At 39.6% G+C, this 20,486-nt stretch overlaps 1 protein-coding gene across 4 annotated transcripts in view; it reads right to left on the minus strand.

Annotated features, from left to right (window-relative positions):
- TBC1D12 (TBC1 domain family member 12) overlaps positions 1-20,486 on the minus strand; it is a 105,307-nt gene that overhangs the window by 73,444 nt on the left and 11,377 nt on the right. For all 4 annotated transcript variants that reach the window (XM_039547909.1, XM_039547910.1, XM_039547907.1 and 1 more), the window contains exon 2: positions 5,244-5,367. In XM_039547909.1, coding sequence (XP_039403843.1) covers positions 5,244-5,367 — 124 coding nt within the window. The remainder of the gene's footprint in view (positions 1-5,243; positions 5,368-20,486) is intronic.

Raw genomic sequence — 20,486 nt, forward strand, 5'->3', positions numbered from 1 at the left:
ACCTCTTCTCCCAAGGCCCAACCCCTGCCCCACCTCTTCCTGCTCAGTTCCGCCCTCTCACCCCAGCGCACCCCGTCCCCATTCCCCCCCCTCCCTCTCAGCACCTCCTGCATGCCACAAAACAGCTGATCTATGGGGGGGGCGGAGGTGCTGGCAGGGATCTTACCTTAGAACTGGTTTGGAACTACTAATACATGTAACCAAACTAAGAACAGCAGCAAATAAAGAAGGGCTTTAGCACACAAACCTCACCTCAGAGTCCACACACTTCCGTATGTTCCCCCCGCAGTTCTCTACTTTGTGTTATCATTAAGTTTGACAGACTATTATTGTGGGCAACACAATTTAGACCAGGTACTAGAGGCGACATTTTAATTTATCTTTAGTAAAATGCACCTTCATCCATTAGAATCTTTGCTGGATTAACAAAGCGGACCAAAATTTTCCAAGAGACAGGACTGAGTTTTCACAGAAGCTGCTTGCTTAGAGGGAGTACCACCACTTCTGGAAAAAGGTTCCACTATCCATGTGGATTTTCAAGGCACATACTGAGGAAATGGCTCAAGTTTGGAATCTCAGGTCCAGTTCTGACTCCCATAATTCAGATCAGCCAAATGTGTTCTCATCTTGTAAAGTCTCATGCTGTGGCTGGAATGCTGACAGTGCACTCGAACAATAATCTGAAGCCATTAAAACACTGAAGATAGATGGTTGTGTTGTCTTATCTAAGATATTACCTAAATACTATACAATATCTACATATACAGAAAAGAGGATGCATTCATCAATTTAAAGTTACATTCAAAATGAGACTTCTATAAGTAACAAAAATTAAGCAGATATTCACTGGGGGCGGGATGGGGGGGGGGGGTTTAGAAGAAGGAAGTAAATTTGCTGATCTGATGGACTACGATTTGTCCCAAGAGCAAGTTCCTTCACTTCAAGGAAAGAGGAACTGATGACTGGAAACTGTCTAGTACACCACCTCTATTCCGAAGATAGACCGACCAGAAACCTCTGGATTCTTAGCATACAGTATTTATTGGAGGCCGAGAGCCAAGAATGTTAATCAGCAGATACTTTTAGAGAACACTTTTCACAATTAAGGAAGCCACCATTAACATTCAAATTAAAAGGAAAAACTACATTTGAAGATGCACATCTTTTAACATAAAACTTTTATTGTTTAATCTAAGGAAGTGACATCTTAAAATAGAGTTTGGTTTATCATTTATCCCAGCAAGTCCTGATTAAACACTGTTGCGATTTCAGCACAAGTGACTTTTTTTTTTGCAGCCTTGCTTGCTCCTTCCCGAGCCATATTTTTCAGCCCACAGCAAAACACTACAGGATTCTATGACTGGTATTTCCCATCTAGGAGTTCTTCAAGCTCCAGAAAAACCTTCCCATTTTTCACTTCGCTGCTTCACAAAGGGCTCCTACTGCAGAAAATCTTTTAAAAAGGGGAAAGGATGACAGAACATAGCTCCCTCCAGAGCTTGTCAAGCCTGTCAATTGCAACTGTTAGCAGAGGAAAAAAAGAGGGAAGCCAGAGAGAAAAAGTCACAGAAAGGGGGGGGGGGGAGCTCTTCCCTCAGGTCTGGACTACACCTAGAAATTAGCTATATCATTACTTATAGCAACCTAGCTATATCATTCAGGGCTGTGAAAAATTTCACATCAAATGCAATGCAGTTATGGCAACCAAACCCCGACTGTACAAGCAGCTAAGTCAATAGAAGAATTCTTCCACTGACCTAACTACTACCTCTCAGAGAGGTGGATTACTTGCATTAATGAGAAAACCCCATCCATGAACGTGGGAAGTATCTACATTACAGCAACACAGCTGCAGAGCCTTAGCTGTGCGCTTGTAGCATAAAGAAGGCCTCTGGTTATTGCCTCCACCAGCACAAGAAAAAGGAACTCAAATTCACTAGTTTGGCACACCATACTGCCTTTGAACTGCAGGGACACACTCATGTGTCTAGTATTTTCGAACATTAATATTGTATTACTACTGATTATTCACTTTAATAAAGCAGTGGCATTATTATGTACTAGCAGAGGAATAGTACGCTAAAAACATACAGTGATGAACATAAGACAATAAGGCATTATAATTGATAGAAGCAGCACAATTGATCACCTTTGAATTAATCTTTTGGTCATCTCTCCCTAGAACCCAAATGCCTTCAGAAAACACAAGCTTCTGGACTTAGACCAAAAAGAGATATAGGAATGGATTTTATTTCTACCAAGATATCCACTGAGGAGGTCAAACTAAAAGTCTGCCTGTAGGAAAGCCACAAGATTTCTTTTTAGAGACTCTTACAATTTTTAATGAATGAGTGAATTAAATGAGGAATCTGTAGTTGCCTTTTTTTAATATGGAAGTCTTGTATACAAAGAAAAATTATTTATCTTGCATAATCCTGGAGTTGAATAAAACTGTTTTTATTCAATTAACTGGAGCATCAAAGAATCAAAAACGTTTAATAAAAATCTCATTAACTCTCCACCCAGTCTGAAGTAAGAATTCCAGGGAATATATAGAAGTTCTAATGTGATTATTCACCCATGTAAAACAAACAGCATAGTTTAACTGAGGGCAGTGTCTGTTTGGTAACTAAACTTTTTCAAGGAGACTAAAATGAAGTTATATTCAGGACTAGAAGGGAAAATGCAAACAAAAATATTTTATAAATCACAGTGTATGACTGGGTCACCAAAAAACAGCAACTAAAATGACAAATTAAATTTGTCAAGTAGAGGTGTGGCTGTGACAAAAGGAAAAAAATGTTAAAGAAGGATGGGACATAAAACTTTAAAAAAAAAAAAAAGGTTATTTCTGGTTTTACTACAAAAAAAAAAAACTACCTTTACATGTATAAAGCTAGGATACCAGTCATTTATAATTAAAAACAAACAGATTCCACATTTCCATGCATTTATTCTATGCAGAACTGTATTTTATAAACTGTGCTTGAGTGAGTTATACCCTTTTATAAAAGGTAATAGGCAGGGGCCTACTTCAGAAAAATTAAAGGTGGGGCAGGTAAAGTTGTGTTGGCATATAAAACATTATACACCTCTACCCCAATATAACGCGGCCCTCAGAGACAAAAAAAAAAAATCTCACCGTGTTATAGGTGAGACAGCATTATATCAAACTTGCTTTGGCCCCCCCCCGCACAGTTCCTTGTTCCCTGTCCGCCCCCTCCAGAGACCCCTATCCCTAATCGCCCCCAGGATCCCACCCCCTACCCAACCCCCGTCTCCTGACTGCTCCAACCCCTATCCACCCCTCCCTGCCCCCTGACAGGCACTCACCGGCAGCGGAGGGAAGCAGAGCAGCCTAGCCCTAGTCCGCTCCACCCTGCCAGCTCCCAGCCATTGCACTCCACTTCCCACCGTCAGAGAGTGCGGAGAGGTTGGGGAAAGGATGCCCCCCCGCACTCACCTGCGGTGGGAAATGGAGTGACGCAGCCCCAGCCTGCTCCGCTTTCCTTGCCCCAGCCCCAGCTGTGTCACTGGGGGGCAGCTGGGGAAAGGTCCTGGGGAATGGCTGGCTGCCTTGCTCCGCTTCCCACCGCTGGTGAGTGTGGGGAGGTTGGGGGAAAAGACGCCCTCCGCACTCACCAGCGGTGGGAAGCGGAGCAAGGCAGCCCCAGCCCACTCCACTCTGCCACGTCCCAGCTGCGGCACTCTGCTTCCTGCTGCAGGTGAGTGCGGGGAGGTTGGAGAAAGGACGCCCCCTGTACTCACCTGCAACGTGAAGCAGAGCGGTGCGGCTGGGAGCTGGCAGAGTGGAGCGGGCTGGGGCCGGGCTGCTCCGCTTCCACCGCTGCTAGAAAGTTGTCTTTATTGATACTGAAATCTAAGGAACTTACAAGTACAGACTGGGAGTTGGGGGGAGGGGGCAAACATCACGCTAGAGGTGAGAGGATAGAAGAGAAAGACACTGACAAAAGAAACACTCTTACAGAATGTTCTCTCAATATTTGATTCAGCCAAGAACATACAAATACATTGACTGGGAGATTAATTTTTTTACCTTAATTTTTCTCAGCTTGATTCTTCCAAGCTGGTACACTAGCTGCCAAATGCACATCACAAGCCAACAGAATCCATGTCCCAGAGAGATATTTTTACCCCTCAAGGAGGACAATTTTCTCATTGCCTCCCTTAGTGGGATTTCCACTGAGGATCAGCAGCTTTAAAAATCTCAATTGGGGCTTCAAAGAAACAGTACATCACCTGACCAGCCTGGTCACACCCCTTCACATACACCCCAAAAAAGGTAACACTAGCGCTGTACTGGCCAGTTCTGCTTTGCCAGTGTCTCGTCTCTTGCCACAGAATTTCCAGATGCTTTGACCACTACAGACTCCTCTCTGGGCAGACTTTTCACATTGAGTACCCTGAACCCCACAAGAAGCCAACTTCACCTAGGACTGAATCTAACCGATCTGTGCATTATCTGTAGACAATGAGCGTGTAGCCACACTAGGGGGAAAAAAACTAACATTTGTTTTTAATAATGTGTTCACTAACAGTTAAGATTCTAGTAACAAGGCAGTTTGTGGGTTCCCACAGGTGTTAACGGGTTGAGGTAAACCACTAGGGTATTTGTAAAACCACAAACGGTCTTTTCCACATTAGGATTTTACCATATATTAGCTAACATGATAAAATAAAACCCACACCTTTTCTCCTCATGAAGACCAGGCCTGAGTGGACATTCTAACCTGATTTGGAGTTGTATACCATGTTTTGTCTTAATATATCCAGTCACCAAGCTCTCTCCCACAATCTTATAATACAAATTAAATTTGCTTACAAGTCATTCAGAATGTGAGGAAAGTTTGTAACTACTGAAAGACCATTATTTTTAAATCAGAATATATTTTAGTACTGTTAAAACAACTGGATGCATATGAATTGTTTTCATACATTTTTTCTACTGCTCTCCGAAGTATGGAAGACAACTTTGTTTGTTGAATTAAGTTCCACTGAGTGAGCTGAGGTATCCATTCTCTGCTTGGAAAGTTACTTGAGAAACAAGGAAAAACGTAACTAGTTTTCTTTCAATAAAAGGCAAAACTAAAAAAGGTTCTTCTGACTGTCAAGCTGGGTGCCATGATGGGGACATCAACTAAAAATCCAACTCATTCTTAAAAGAACCAAAAGAAGAAATTACTGAAGTTTCATACCTAAAACTATGTGAGATGGTTACTCACCTGCTGAATTATTTTGGAATCTTTCTGAAAGTTTTCTCTAGGAGGGACTTTTCCAAATAACTTCCAGCCAGGAGCACTGTGGAGACCAGGTTTGAGTTCCTTTGTCCTTTTGGTGAAAAAGTTTCTGGGGGGGGGGGGGGGGACAGAGCAGGAGGGGGAAAAAAAGAAAATACTTTTAAATTACAGGCATCTTACAATACTAAAGTTTGCTCTGCTGAACATTAAGTCTCTGCAAAGATGTATTGGGCTAAAACAAAACCTAAAATTGAGACAAATACTTGTTTGTATACTACCTTTATTTTCTCTTGTTCTTTAAAAAAAATGTAACTAATGTATAAAATAAGAATTGTCACGTGCAATTGAAATAAATGTCCAATTGTTTTCAATAATTATTTTTGAGATGATACACCGCTGGATAGTTTTCTTTTTAATGTTTAGTGTTTTACAGTTGTAAAACAGGAATAAATGGCTATAGCATTAAATATCAGAGCATCTGCAGGATATTGGAAGACTCACCTATTTTCTAGGCGTTCAGAATATTGTGCATCTAGCTTATGACTTTGCGGTGATAGTATGTTTAAAAAAAATAATATTTAAATCATTGAGCCAAGGATGGTGAATTTAAGTCTTTTTGGTAAATAAATGAGCTGGATAGTGATTTAAAAAAAGTTTTCCTTGTCCAAAATACTAGAGACATTGGTACTATAATATACATCATTCCACTGATTAACAATAAACCCAGGACAACATTTCTAAAAAGATATGTTGTGATATAGAACATCACATACCAAAAAGTTTTAATTTCAGAATATTTGTGGTGGAGCTTGTCTCCGAGTATTAGGGTGACCAGATGTCCTGATTTTATAGGGACTGCCCCAATTTTTGGGGCTCTCTCTTATATAGGCACCTATTACCCCCCACCCCATGTCCCGATTTTTCACACTTGCTATCTGGTCACCCTACCAAAGTATTAAATTTCAGCCTGTAACAACTCAGCGCTCTCATGTATGGGGGAATATAGCTTGTTCAGGATGGGCAGGCAGGGTAAAAAGGGAGGTGGTCCTGCATTATACATCAAGAATATACACTTGTTCTGAGATCCACAAGGAGGTGATTGGCAGACCAGCTGAATATCTATGGGTAAAGATAAAGAGTCGGGGGTGGGGCGGGGGAACAGGAGTGATGTCATGGTAAGGTCTTCTATAGCCCACCGTATCAAGAAGAAGAGGTGGATGAGGCATTTCTAGAACAAATAAAAGATACATCCAAAACACCAGACCTAGAAGTAATGTGGGACTAACTACCCAGACATCTGCTGGAAAACTAATGTGGAAAAACACAAAATTTCTAATAAGTTTTTTGGAATGTATAAGGGACAACTTTTTATTTCTGAAAGTGGAGACAGTCATTTTCAACTAGTTTCTACCTAAGAGGGAGAAATTGGTAAGGAAACTGAAGGCAACTTGGGTGATCATAAAATGGAAGGAGTGTAAGCAACAGAATAAAGACAATGGGTTTCAAAAAAAGCAGACAAACTCAGAACTGATAGGGATAAGGTCCCATGGAAGGGCAATCTAAAGGAAAAAAGGTGTTCAGCAGACCTGGCAGTTTCTTAAGGAGGCAATATTTAAGGCACAACAACTGCAGGCAATCCCAATATGAAGGAAAGATCAGAAGAATAGTAAGAGCCCAACTACGGCTCCATCAGGAGCTCTTTAATGACCTGAATATCAAAAAGGAAGCCTACAAGAAAGAAACAGACAAATTGCTAAGGAGGAGTACAAAAAAGACAAAAATAAAAAAAAGTAGCCTCATATTACTAAATAAGATACAAAATATAGATGTGCAGTGATATCCAATATAATTAATGTTACAAAGCAGTTCCGATTTCAGCACCCATTTTCACATTCCGATTTTCTGAAACATACACAATTGTTAAGCTAGGAATGTGAATCTCTCCGTAGATAAATTTCTTTTGGAAAAAAATCTCTGCAATTAGAGAGTATATGTGCTACGGGGAAACTTGTACATTCTTCTCCCATTGTGATTTATTCCAACTTCTTTCTAGCAATCATCCATAAATAAATGAATAAAATAAATCAGGGCTACACACAGCTCAGATTGGGAAATTAAAAAATAAAGCTGTGACTGGAAAAAACCTCACTCACTTATCATATGCCCAATAAGCACATCCTAGGTACTACTGTAATACAAATGAATGATGTTTGAAGTTTTTCAGTAGAGCACAGTGAAACCAATTCACTGATGTCTCTACACCAGTGTTTCCCAAACTTGGGACGCCGCTTGTTTAGGGAAAGCCCCTGGCGGGCTGGGACGGTTTGTTTACCTGCCGCGTCCACAGGTCCGGCCAATCGCGGCTCCCACTAGCTGTGGTTCACTGCTCCAGGCCAATGGGGGCTGCTGGAAGCAGCAGCCAGTATGTCCCTCAGCTCCCATTGGCCTGAAGAAGCGAACCATGGCCAGTGGGAGCCGCGATCGGCCAGACCTGTGGACGTGGCAGGTAAACAAACCGGCCTGGCCCGCCAGGGGCTTTCCCTAAACAAGCGGCGTCCCGAGTTTGGGAAACACTGCTCTACACGCTTGTCTTGCCTGATCAAGGGATTGTGAAGTGGCAAGTACTCCCACTAGAATTTGCACAAACAGAAACGGTAGAGGTTTCATTGAAACATAGCAAATATTAAGACCACCAAAATCTGCACAGGCTTAGCATCAGGAACAGAAAAGAAATTCATGTTTGAAAAGAATAGCCAAGCCAATCCTGTAATTTTAGAAGGTCTCCGTGTTTGTGACAGTCTTCATTAAATTGTAAAAATTAGAAAAAAGTTTCCAGAATTTCCATTGTGAAGTTAATGCCAGCATAATGTAGACTGCCAAAAAAAATGTCTTTAAGCAAAAGTGTCATCAGCAACACTCCTTGCTTCACTCAAAGTTACCTCACTATGATGTGAGCTGCCCAGGGTAGTAGAGACTCACACATTTAACACAGTTTAAAAAAAAAAAAGGCAATAAAACACAAAAATGAAACAGCATTGTTAATGCAACACTAAGTCAGCACAATCAACATAGTTTAGGGCCTATCTACACTGCCCCACAGTTTAGACTGCCGGGGCATATATAGTGGTGTGCACCGAACTGCTGCAATTTAAAAATTTTACATCATGATTTAAATTAAGTCAAATTTACTTATTAGTTGTTTGCTTTCTTCCCATTTTATAATCTTAAATTGGGAAAGTGGACATTTTGTACTGGTTTCTTTACTTACTTTCCCAATAGTTAGAATTTCAAATTTTAGAGACTTTTCTAAGAGACTTCATACTTGAAATGCTCATCTGCTGAAACAGTTGTAAAGACCTTCATTAACATCATTTCTGTGGGAACACCACAAAATTCAAACACAAAACTAGTAAGTAAATAACCTAAACTATATTTGCAACCAACACCAATTTCCAGTATGTTGAACTTCAATTCTGTTTTTGTGACTTGTGGCTTTGGTTGAGCTATATTCCATTATGGTCTGCGGCTTGAGATCAATGGCACCTGTATTCACATCACTTGGGAGCAAAAATAGTCAATGAAGAAATTCACAACAACTTTTAGCGTATTTAAAGTCTAAAAATTTTGCTATTAACAATGAAGCAATTTTGAACAAAAAAATATTTGTGTTATAAAAAGAAAAGTTTGGCTAAAATTGTATTTTTATTATTTATGCTCCTAACACTTTGTGCATGAGTAACTTTACTCAGATGAATGGTCCTATTTACTCTCATTCATAATTACGTACCTGCATATGTGTATGAAGGAACAGGACCTTAATTGTCACATATTCGGTTTTTGCTAATAGCAGCTTTGTAAATTCCAATAAGATATCCTACTAGTAGCAGCATTTTAAAAAGGCAATTATAATTTAGTTCATTATATGTTTCAATTAGGGCTGCCAAGAGATTAAAAAAATTAATCACGATTAATTGCACTGAAACAATACAATACCATTTATTTAAGTATTTTTGGATGTTTTCTACATTTTCAAATATATTGATTTAAATTACAATACAGAATACAAAGTGTACAATGCTCACTTTATATTTGTTTTATTACAAATATTTGCACTGTAAAAAATGAGAAAAATAGTATTTTGCAATTCACCTAAGTACTGTAGTACAGTCTCTATCATGAAAGTTGAACTTACAAATGTAGAATTATGTATAAAAATTACTGCAATCAAAATCAACAATATAAAACTTTAGAGCCTACAAGTTCACTTTGTCCTATTTCTTGTTCAGCCAATCGCTAAGACAAAACAGGTTTGTTTACATTTATGGGAGATAATGCTGCCCACTTCTTATTTACAAAGTCACCAGAAAGTGAGAACAGACGTTCACATAGGACTTTTGTAGCCAGCATTGCAAGGTATTTACGTGCCAGTTATGCTAAACTATTTTGTTTTTTAGTTCAGTTAGGTTACATACAAATGTATTTTTTTCTTCTAAATTTCACGATAAAGAGATTTCACTACAGTACTTGTATGAGGTGAATTGAAAAATACTATTTCTTTTATCATTTTTACAGCAGAAATATTTGTAATAAAAAATATAAACTAAGCACTGTACACTTCGTATTTTGTACTGTAATTGAAATCAATATAGTAGAAAACCATCCATAAATATTTAATAAATTTCAGTTGGTATTCTTTTGTTTAACAGTGCGATAAAAATAATTGTGATTTAAAAAATTAATGATTAATCGTAGTTTTAGAGTTAATCGTGAGTTAACTGTGATTAATCAACAGCCCTAATTTTAATCTAAAGCATCAAGTTTTGAAACAAGTTTTAGAAAGCTTCAACTTGGTTTACATCAATGATTTAAAGAAAATTATTTGAATCATGATCATTTAGGTTGCTCCACTTCTAAAGTGTGTGCCTTGGATCTTAAATGAGGAAGTTCTCATGGTTCATTTTAAAAATAAGCTTGTAAAGTTCCTAACTGACTGAGCCATAGAATCATAGAACTTAAGATCAGAAGGGACCATTATGATCATCTAGTCTGACCTCCCGCAAAATGCAGGCCACAAAAGCTGACCCACCCACTCCTGAAATAATTCTCTCCCTTGACTCAGCTGTTTAAATCAGGATTTGGGGACTTCAAGACTTCAAGTAGCAGATAGTCCTCCAGCAAGCGACCCCTGACCCATGCTGCGGAGGAAGGCGAAAAACCTCCAGGGCCACTGCCAATCTACCCTGGAGGAAAATTCCTTCCCGACCCCAAATATGGCGATCAGCTGAACCCCGAGCATGCGGGCAAGACTCTCCAGCCACACGGGAAAAAGACTTTCAATATCCCAACATTGACCCTCAGTACTAATTACCAGTGGCGGCACGTTATTGACCTATTGACTAAATCACGTTATCCTATCAAACCATTCCCTCCATAAACTTATCAAGCTTAATCTTAAAGCCAGAGAGGTCCTTCGCCCCCACTGTTTCCCTCGGTAGGCTGTTCCAGAATTTCACTCCCCTGATGGTTAGAAACCTTCGTCTAATTTCAAGCCTAAACTTCCCGACTGCCAATTTATATCCATTTGTTCTCATGTCCACATTAGTACTGAGCTGAAATAATTCCTCTCCCTCCCTGGTATTTATCCCTCTGATATATTTAAAAAGAGCAATCATATCTCCTCTCAACCTTCTTTTGGTTCTGCACTGAAGGAAATCACATTAGCATGGTATAGCTTTCTGCATGTTCAGAGTCATTTTAAAATTAAAATAAAACTTTGAAATGGATCACTGCTTTGCAGTGCTGCTCTAGCTATACTTATTTTTAATGCATCTATGTGTTCAACACAACAAGAATCACTACAAGAGCAGTCAATTTTCCTTATCTGAACAACTATGGACCACTAATTTTTCATGCTTACACACAAAAAGTTAATACATTATATGTGACAGAAATTCAACTGCAGTTAAGATTAGAGCAATCCTCATCTTGTAAGTACCATAACTCAAACAGATGAGGATACTATCTAATTATACCATTTTGTATTTTTATATCCATTGTATTTTGTGTTTGTATATTATTTTGTAAAATGCATGAACTGTATATTTTTACTAGCAAAAACTGTGTCTCAAACGTACAAGATAAAAATACAACTTGAGTCAGATAAGGAACCATTTATCAAGACTAAAGCATGCCCTGTTTTATGCAGATTTATGTTCTTGCCTAGCTTGCAGTAGTCAGTCATTCACAAACTCAGTTGCCAATGTTTCCAGGACATGCAGAGTCAGACTGTGGCTTAAGGGATAGGAGTTTCCCCTAATAACATACTACTTCCAGGCAAAGTAAGTTCCAAGTTTTGAATCATTTGGGTCCTTAAGTTACATTTTCAAAATGAAAAAGCAGCAAAGAGTCTTGTGGCACCTTATAGACTAACAGACGTCGGATGCATCACCCACGAAAGCCCATGCTCCAAAACGTCTGTTAGTCTATAAGGTGCCACAAGACTCTTTGCTGCTTTTACAGATCCAGACTAACATGGCTACCCCTCAGATACTTGATTTTCAAAATGAAGTAGAGTACACTTCAACTGTGTCTTCCATGTAACACACACACACACACACACACACACACTTACTTCCACCCCCACCCACCCAACAAGACAACTTCAGATCATGCAGGCCTGCAATTTCGCTCTCATTTTCCTTCATGTCCTCAAGACTTTTAGAGCCCAATACAAAGAGTTAATTTATTATTGGGAGCAACATAGCAGTTTAAAATGAAAAAAAAAATACAGCATGTTAAGAACAAATTCTATTACTTTGTGTGTGAGACAACAAGGATGTATTAGGATAATGGGATATAGGAAAAAATAGAGTAAAAGTAAAAGCAACAATTTATAAGTATACCAAATGTAACAACACAATCTATAAATAATGAATCACTAAAAAGAAATAAGATCTTCCAGATAAGCATTCACTAGCCTTCCAGGTTGATAAAGGATTCAATGTCTTAAAAAAAAATTTTTTTAAAGTTATGAATCAATTTTGTAAGCATTCACACAGTGGCAGAAGGTGTGTCCTTGGATTGTATTTTGTGCAGAAATCAATCTTGGGATCAGGGATCGGAATGTCATTGCCTGTCAAGTATTGCAGATCTGCATGATGTGGCATAATCCAAGAGTTAATTTTGTTGCTTATACATGTTCAACCCCATATACTTTCTCAAATTACTAATTATGCGCAGGATCAAAGAGTGCATGAGGGGATATATTAATATATCCAGTTCTGGGCACCATACCTTAAGAAAGATCTGGCTAAATTGGAGGGAGTCCAGAGAAGAGCAACAAAAATGATTTCTAAAAGATTTAGAAAACCTGACCTATGAGGAATGGTTAAAAAACTGGGCATGTTTAGTCTTGAGAAAAGATGAGTAAGTGGTGAGAGGGGAGATCATGTTCTCCATGTCCACTGATGGTAGGACAAGAAATACTCAGCTTAGTCTGAAGCAAGGGAGATTTAGTTTAGAGGTTAGGAAAAGGTTTCTAATTATATGGGCAGTTAAACTCTGGAATAGGCTTTCAAGAAAAGGCTGTGGAATTCCCATCATTGCAGTTTTTTTCAGAACAGGCTGAAGAAACACCTGTCAGGTATTATCTAGGTTTACTTGGTCCTGCCTCAGAACAGGGGCAGGACTAGATTACTTCCCGAGGTCCCTTCCAGCCCTACTTTTCTAGGATTCTGTAACTCTATGCAGATTCTGTGCACTGAAGTCTCATACACAAAGGGACAAGCATTGGGAATTACATAATTGTGTATTTTACTAGCCTAAATATACTTTAAATCTAGGAATAAGTAACTGACTTCAATTTTTATAATAATAGCCATTAAAAAAGTTATACAGTCAACACTGACCTACGTGTAACATACTAAGATAAGACATTTGAAAAATCAGTGTGCTTTAAGACCAACGCAGAACATGATGTCCAATCCATGTTTATTTTCACTGGACTCAATGTAATCAGAAAACTTTACAAAAGGTAAGTTTCTGGTTCATGATTTAGTTACTAGCTTTAATTTTAAAAACAGAAAACAGAATAAGGAAAGTCTTATTCTTTGTATTACCAAACTAGTAGAGCTGTGGTTCATAACAAGATGCTTAACACAGAAGGGAAGGGGGGGAGGGGGGGGGGAAAGGCTAAGCACAATAATGATTTCCAAAGGTCTTAACATATTTTAAGTAGAAAAGTTAAGATATACAAACTGGAAGAATGACTAATAGAGATGTATACAGCATATTTCCAAATATTTTTTGCTACTCAGTTTGCAAAGTGAGACTTCATCTCTGTGTACTCAGACATTTCCCATCACTATACAGAAACAAGATTTTAAATTTAGACCTATCAGAACAAAGCTATTCCAGCCTTGCCCACATTAATACAATTCAACACTTATTTCCCAAACCACCACGTTCTCCATCAAAGGAATCCAGTGTATTATAAAATTGCTCAGAAAAGGAGGTACTACTTGAAATGGGCATGTAGAAAGAAAACTGGGAATTGCCATCTTTCCAGTTGTTTCTTGAAAGGCTGTCAAATCTTATAGTTTCAGAGATTACAGATAACCAGAAGAGAAAGCTATAACAGAATACATTCCATACAGACAGCTAAATTTACATTACAGATGCAAGAGTCAGGAAATGACAGATAAGGTTTAATCATATTTCCAGAGAATCCCTGCCTCGGTCAATCAACAGGTTGGTGCAATCAATGAGGCAGCCACAATTTACTTCTTATTGTCAATACAGAATGAATGGACCTGCGCCTTATCCATTACACACAGTTAAACCTGTAGACTGAAGGCCTAAATTTGCTCTTTGGCAATTCTGAGTAAATCCATTGTCTTCCTTACACTAATCCAGGGGTCGGCAACTTCAGAAGTAGCGTGCCGAGTCTTCATTAATTCACTCTAATTTAAGGTTTCGTGTGCCAGAAATACATTTTAACGTTTTTAGAAGGTCACTTTCTATAAGTCTATAATATATAACTAAACTATTGTTGTATGTAAAGTAAATAAGGTTTTTAAAATGTTTAAGCAGCTTCATTTAAAATTAAATTAAAATGCAGAGTGCCCTGGACCGGTGGCTAGGAACCGGCCAGTGTGAGTGCTACTGAAAATCAGCTTGTGTGCCATAGGTTCCTACCCCTGCACTAATCTAACTAAATAATCACGTTATTTACATATGACCCCCTTCATAATTAAGTGCACAGATGGAATGGTGTGCAGTGCATTACGAAAGGTTTCACTATGTACCCTATCTTGCATGTGTGCTCCTCATTCTGGAGCACAGTAGATTATTTTGGGCTTACTTGGGTTTTTAACTATCACAGTAAATTTACTACATTTCATTACATGCCTTTGGTTTGCTTGTGGTACTTCATTCAACCAGTGCAGCTAGCTATGCAAGTAGCTATTTAATTACACCTCTAACCCGATATAACGCACCCGATAGAACATGTTTGCATACAACACGGTAAAGCTCTGACATGCTGCTCTGAGCAGCGTGTTAAGGGTGTCGGGCCAGGCTTTGATAAGGTGTAGAGGGTGTCATGGGCAGTCAGGGGCTCCCCCCCCCCCCAGGGTCTGGGGGGCAGGAGCTGTGGAAGAGCACTTTTGGGGGCCCTGCAGTCCCAGAGTGGCCCGGGGGATTAGCAGGGGGGCTGGGAGCAGCCCACTCTGCTTCGCCCGCCGCTGCTGGTGAGTGCCTGTCAGGGGAGGGTGGATATGGGAGGTAGGGATCCCCCGCACTCTGGAGCAGTCAGGGAACAAGGAACGGGGGGAGCAAAGCAAGTTTGATATAACGCAGTGAGAGTTTTTGTCTCCCGAGGACCATATCGGGTACAGGTGGAAAACAAGCTTGGTTTTCTCCACATTTGAAGTGTTTCACTTTGCTGCCTTAAAGACAGACTGCAAAAAAGTATTTCTTTTAAAGGAGTTTGTGCCCTTTTTTCTTCTTCTTCTTCATGATATATAAAGATGACCTGACCATCCTGCCGGTCTTCTCTTCCTCTCCACAATTTTTCTTGAGGTTCCTAATATTTTTCAGGTCAGAAACATGCATGTATGGTCTTCCTGGTTTTGCTGAATAACTTTATGGGGGGTAGGGGGGGATGAGTCTCTCAGATTTTTATTATGAAACCACACCTTAATTAACAGATGATGAGTTGAAGATTCATCACCCAAGTCCTCCTCTTTGGAAAATTCTCATTGAACATCAGCATTAGAAACAGATGTTAATGTATACCAAAACCTAAAATTTATTTTCCCTTTCAACTGGTCAGCTCTCATTTCTTGAAACATCAGTTTCACTTGTTCTCTTGCTCATTTTTTAGGATGTACAAGACCTGTATTTCTAATGTGAAACAGAAATTGCAAAATTCTTAAATACTGAAGTCGTCTTTATACATCACAAAACAACAAGAAGCCAAACAATTTTTCCCCTCCCCTTTCAGGTCAAGTTTAAGTTACAGAAGATTTTGTATAGAATTCCTTAAATTGGTTGGTGTTTTTTGTTGTTCCTCCCGCCTCCCTCCCCCAAGAAATAAAAAAACCAAAAATGCCATCAACAGAACAGCATGTCTTGCATATGATGTGCACGTAATGCTTGGATCTTACTGAATGAAGCAATATTTAGTAAGACAACCAACCAGTTAAGCAAAGCCTCAGCTGCTGTCAGACTTGCCTGGAACCTAGATGAACTGGTAGGGGAAGAGTTGACTGGTGGTAGAATGAGTCTCAGATGTCACTGAAGGATGCACAGTGTCAGGCCCTGCCTCCTGAGAGTCAGGCCTACTAGTCGGAGTAGAGGGCAAAGCCTGAGATAGGGTCGTGACTGAGCAGAAGATAGCACTGGAACCTACTGAGGATAAGAACCAAAATCAGAGTCTATAGACAAGCCAAAACAGTACTGTACCTGGAGGTCAAAGCCAGGTGGTTAGAGTCCAAGGGGGTCAGGAAGTGGAGGCAAGCTGGAGCAAGGTCAGAGTAAGGCAAGGACAAGACTAGAACAGGGCTCAGGCAAGGCTGGGGCAGAAACAAGATCAGGAACAGGCTGGGAGTTTAGAGTCTGATCTGCTGCATTGCAATGTGAGGGTTCCTGGCCAGCAGTGCTGTTGTATTGGGGAAATACCTGAGCCTGGGGGTCATCTGACCCAGGCTCCACTGAGAGTTAAGCTGCTGTCACATGCCTGAAGACTGATACCATTCACAAAGAGCCCGCAGTGTAAATTAGTGCAGCTGGATTGTTGCAGAATGCCTGAGTGGTGACTCACAACAGGTCTGTTGGAGAAGCACCTCTTGAGTTTCAGCACCTAACAGCCCCTGTTGGCAGGTCAGCTGAGCTAGCAGCCCTGGTTTGGCTGCAGGTTTGCCTCAGATAGAAGCATTGTGATATTGCACTTGGACGACTAATTGAACCAAAATGGCTGTAGCACTCAAGTTGCTAGTCTACATCAGACTGAAGTCATGAAAACTGAACCAGTTATGACCTGCTCAGGGCTTGTCAACACACTGTATTAGTGTACACCAGCTGGGGTGTAATTTCTAGTGCATACCAGCATGTTGCACTTCAACTGCCCATATGGGCTCAGCAGGCATGCACTAACTTCCTTTCTGTGCTGTTATGGAATTTTTTGTGAATGCTAGCAGGGTTCACATGGGCAGTGAGCAACACATGTAAAGCACACTGGAATTTATACCACAGCTAATGCACACTAACACTGTGTAGATAAACCCTCAAGGTTACTACAGTTGTAACACTTAGAACTAATGAAAAGTATTACAAGCACCTATGGGTAGATAGTGTTTTATCAGTTTGAACCAAGCTCTTAGTGACAAGTATGCCTGGTACAGACGAGCCTTACAAGTACAACAGATTCCAATACTCCATCAACAAACTGGTAACCTTAAACTCAACCATGCATACCAAGGAACATTAGGGTTAAAAACACTATGAATTTAATAAATACAGAAAAGAAAAATAAATCAAATATCCTCACCATTCACACATGTACAACAGAGTTCTGGCTATAGACAAACATGGAGATACTATACAGCAACTGCATAACTATGTTAATGTTTAATGATTTGACAGAAACACCTGGTGATCAGATGGGAAGAAAACATACTTGAAATGGGCACTATTAAATTCAAAATACTAACAGAGAACACATCACCAAAAGCAAAGTAAAAAAAAACCCTAAAAAGTAAAGAAACTTAGATTTTTAGAAGTAGTTTCTCAATTTATTACAGGTTGGTTTTTCTTCTTTGAGCTACAAAGTGGCTGCAGTAAATGTATTAATGCAATTCTAGTAACTTGTTCACATAAGTCTGTTAGAACTAGATAGAAGGTCTCAGAAGGGCCAAGAAATAATGGCAGAATAAGTTGTTGTTCTGCGTCTACTGTACATTACATGTGCCAAAAAAAGCCTTCAAATTATTTTTGATTGCAACTTTAAAATATGCATGCTTTTTGGCTTGTTTACACAATTTTAGCCAAGCTATACTGTAGGGCGGTAAACGTTATTTGAAGTTAACTACAATGATTACTGCAACAAAATTTGAGTCCAGCAGCTTTTTACCTTGATTCTCCAGGCAATTTGAATTCAGGCAAATTATTTATAATTTAAGTGGACAGGATGGTATGAAAGTGGCTTTGTTGTTCATAAATCAATATCTGATATGCAGAGAAACGTACGAGCAACTGTGACATTAAAAATTTCTAAACAGACAGCTGAAGCTGCAAAGGAACTAGAATGAGCAGAAGCCAAAAAAATAAGCATAATTAACAAACTAGCAGTAGTGTTTAGATCAGCTACATATAGAAGATCATTTTTCTGACCTCTTTTCAGTTCCCCATCTGCTTATTAAGATCAACAGTAGGAGCAAGATGTGATGATAATCAGCTTTTGAGGTAGAGCCTGCTGCTTGAGCCAGAGGAACATGTTTACAATGAGGTAAAAGACACGTGGGCTTAGGTAACTTTTCCACTAGTGATCCCCTTCTCTGCCCTGTGTCCCCACCCAAATTAGCCTGGCACTATCTGCTACCCCCTCTAGGAAACACTACTTTAAAAGTTTTTTCTTTGAAAGTACAACAATGATTCCCCTGGACTGTTTTATTCCAGTAATAATATACCTACAACGTGTCTTGTTCTATTTTTATGTAACTGTTTATTAAAAACTAAACTGTTCAGTTTACACTAGCAAGGACAACTCTTCACTAAGGTGAATTTGGGGAACAAGAAACTGAACCATGTTCCATTAGATTTTATTTCCACAAAATTAACATTAAACATGTTATTCAAAATAGCAACAATGTAAACATTGAGGGAAAAAATGAAAAGATGCAGGACAAAAAACATTTCACAGTTCTTAAGCTGTAAACTTGAGAATAAAATGGTAATCAAGTATCTTACCAACAATTGTCAGGTGGCTATAAAGTGAGGTAGTAAAAATGTTATTGGGAAAGCAATAATAGCTATGTGCATAACAAATCATGTTCTTGCATATATATATTATATAACTGTAAAACTTTTAAAAACTTCTATACCCGAGAAAAGCCATCACAAAGACAATGGTTCCCAACCTTCTTGCGGGAGCCCTGGTACAGTTACTGCTGCCTGATCTCCATCTGTTTCCTTCTCTTGCCCTTTTACAGTTCATTCTTTGACTTGGGGGGGGGGGGGGGGGGGGAGAGGCAGAGAAAAGGGGGGAAACCAGAAGCATTATTTGTTTTCATTCCTCTTCAGTTTTCCTTACTCTCTGGGAGGCTTCATGCTGCTAGAGCAGGAGGTTCCACTAGCATTGCTCAAAAATGATCTGAGCAATGAGACAAGACACACACTTGTGGCCTGAGACAGCAGCCTACTAGCCCATCTACAGTATGGGAACTCTACCAGCATACCTACAGTGCCATAGCTATGCCGGCATAACTAACAGCGTAGACACAGCCTACGCTAACGGAAGGGGTTTTCCTATTGCTGTAGGAACACCACTTCCCCAAGTGATGGTAGCTAGGTTGACAGAAACATTCTTCTATCAACCTAGCTACAACTTGGGGGTCAGAAAACTATAGCCTCTCAGGGCAGATTCTTCACCTTCGGGTTCACTATGTCAACCTAAATGTAAAGCATAGACCAGGACTCAGACTATAATTATGTACCACAAGAGCTACTGCCAGATTTATGTACATTAAGGCTCAGTCTACACTTAAATTTAAAAAGACATAACTGTGTCACCAAGGGGTAGGAAAAATCCACACCAAGCACTGCAGTTATGCCAACTCAACTCCCAGTGCAGATGCAACTAGGTCAACATAAGAGAGTGTTTCCATTGACCTAACTACCATTGCTTGGGGAGGTGGTGTTCCTACAGCAGTGGAAACGCTCCTTCTGTCACTGTATGCTGCAACTACACTACAGGATTATACAGATGTAACTACATAGCAGCACAGTGCCTGTTGAGTAGACAAGGTCTAAGAGAAGGCACGTAGCTTTCAAGAAGCTTTGGCCATAGCATCAGACACACACATTTAAGGTGGAGGCAGGTGGTTCTGGGGACATGCAATTTTCCCTGCCTCACTGATCATCAGCCCTAACAAACCCCTCAATTACTATGGCTGTCCTACAGGAGGACTACACTGCATGTTGGGGGGAAAATGGAAAGAAAGATGGTGAAAACTTATTTTCAAGAAAAAAATTAGCACTATATCAAATAGATCTGACAGTACTTGGCAGAGATTGGGACTCTGGTTTCAAGACTAACAATGATCACATCAAATTTCTCCCACATATGGGCATTAGGTTTGATATTTAAGGTTTCAGTTTAAGTTAATATTGTGACAGTCTAGGTTCTGACTATTGAAAGTAAGGAAGTGATTCTGTGATTAAGCACAAAGTTCTGTTCAGCTGTAACTTACAAACAGAAAGTAATCACACTTACAAGGCAGTTTGAGTTCTAGCATGCCTTCCTTATTGAATGTTTACCAAAAAGCCTGAAGGAAACACTTATTTCTGGCCTATTAGTCTAGTCAGCTGCCTCTTTTGCATTTAAATGCCTTCTACCAAAAAAACAAAAAACAAAAGGCAGCTATGTTTTAGACTCATTTTAAATAAAACAGAGGACGGCATAAAGTAAGAAAATGAAAAAGTCAGAGTTTTAACACAAAACTACAGGGG

The sequence above is a fragment of the Mauremys reevesii genome, linkage group 7 (assembly GCF_016161935.1).
Source record: "Mauremys reevesii isolate NIE-2019 linkage group 7, ASM1616193v1, whole genome shotgun sequence".
Lineage (NCBI taxonomy): Eukaryota > Metazoa > Chordata > Testudines > Geoemydidae > Mauremys > Mauremys reevesii.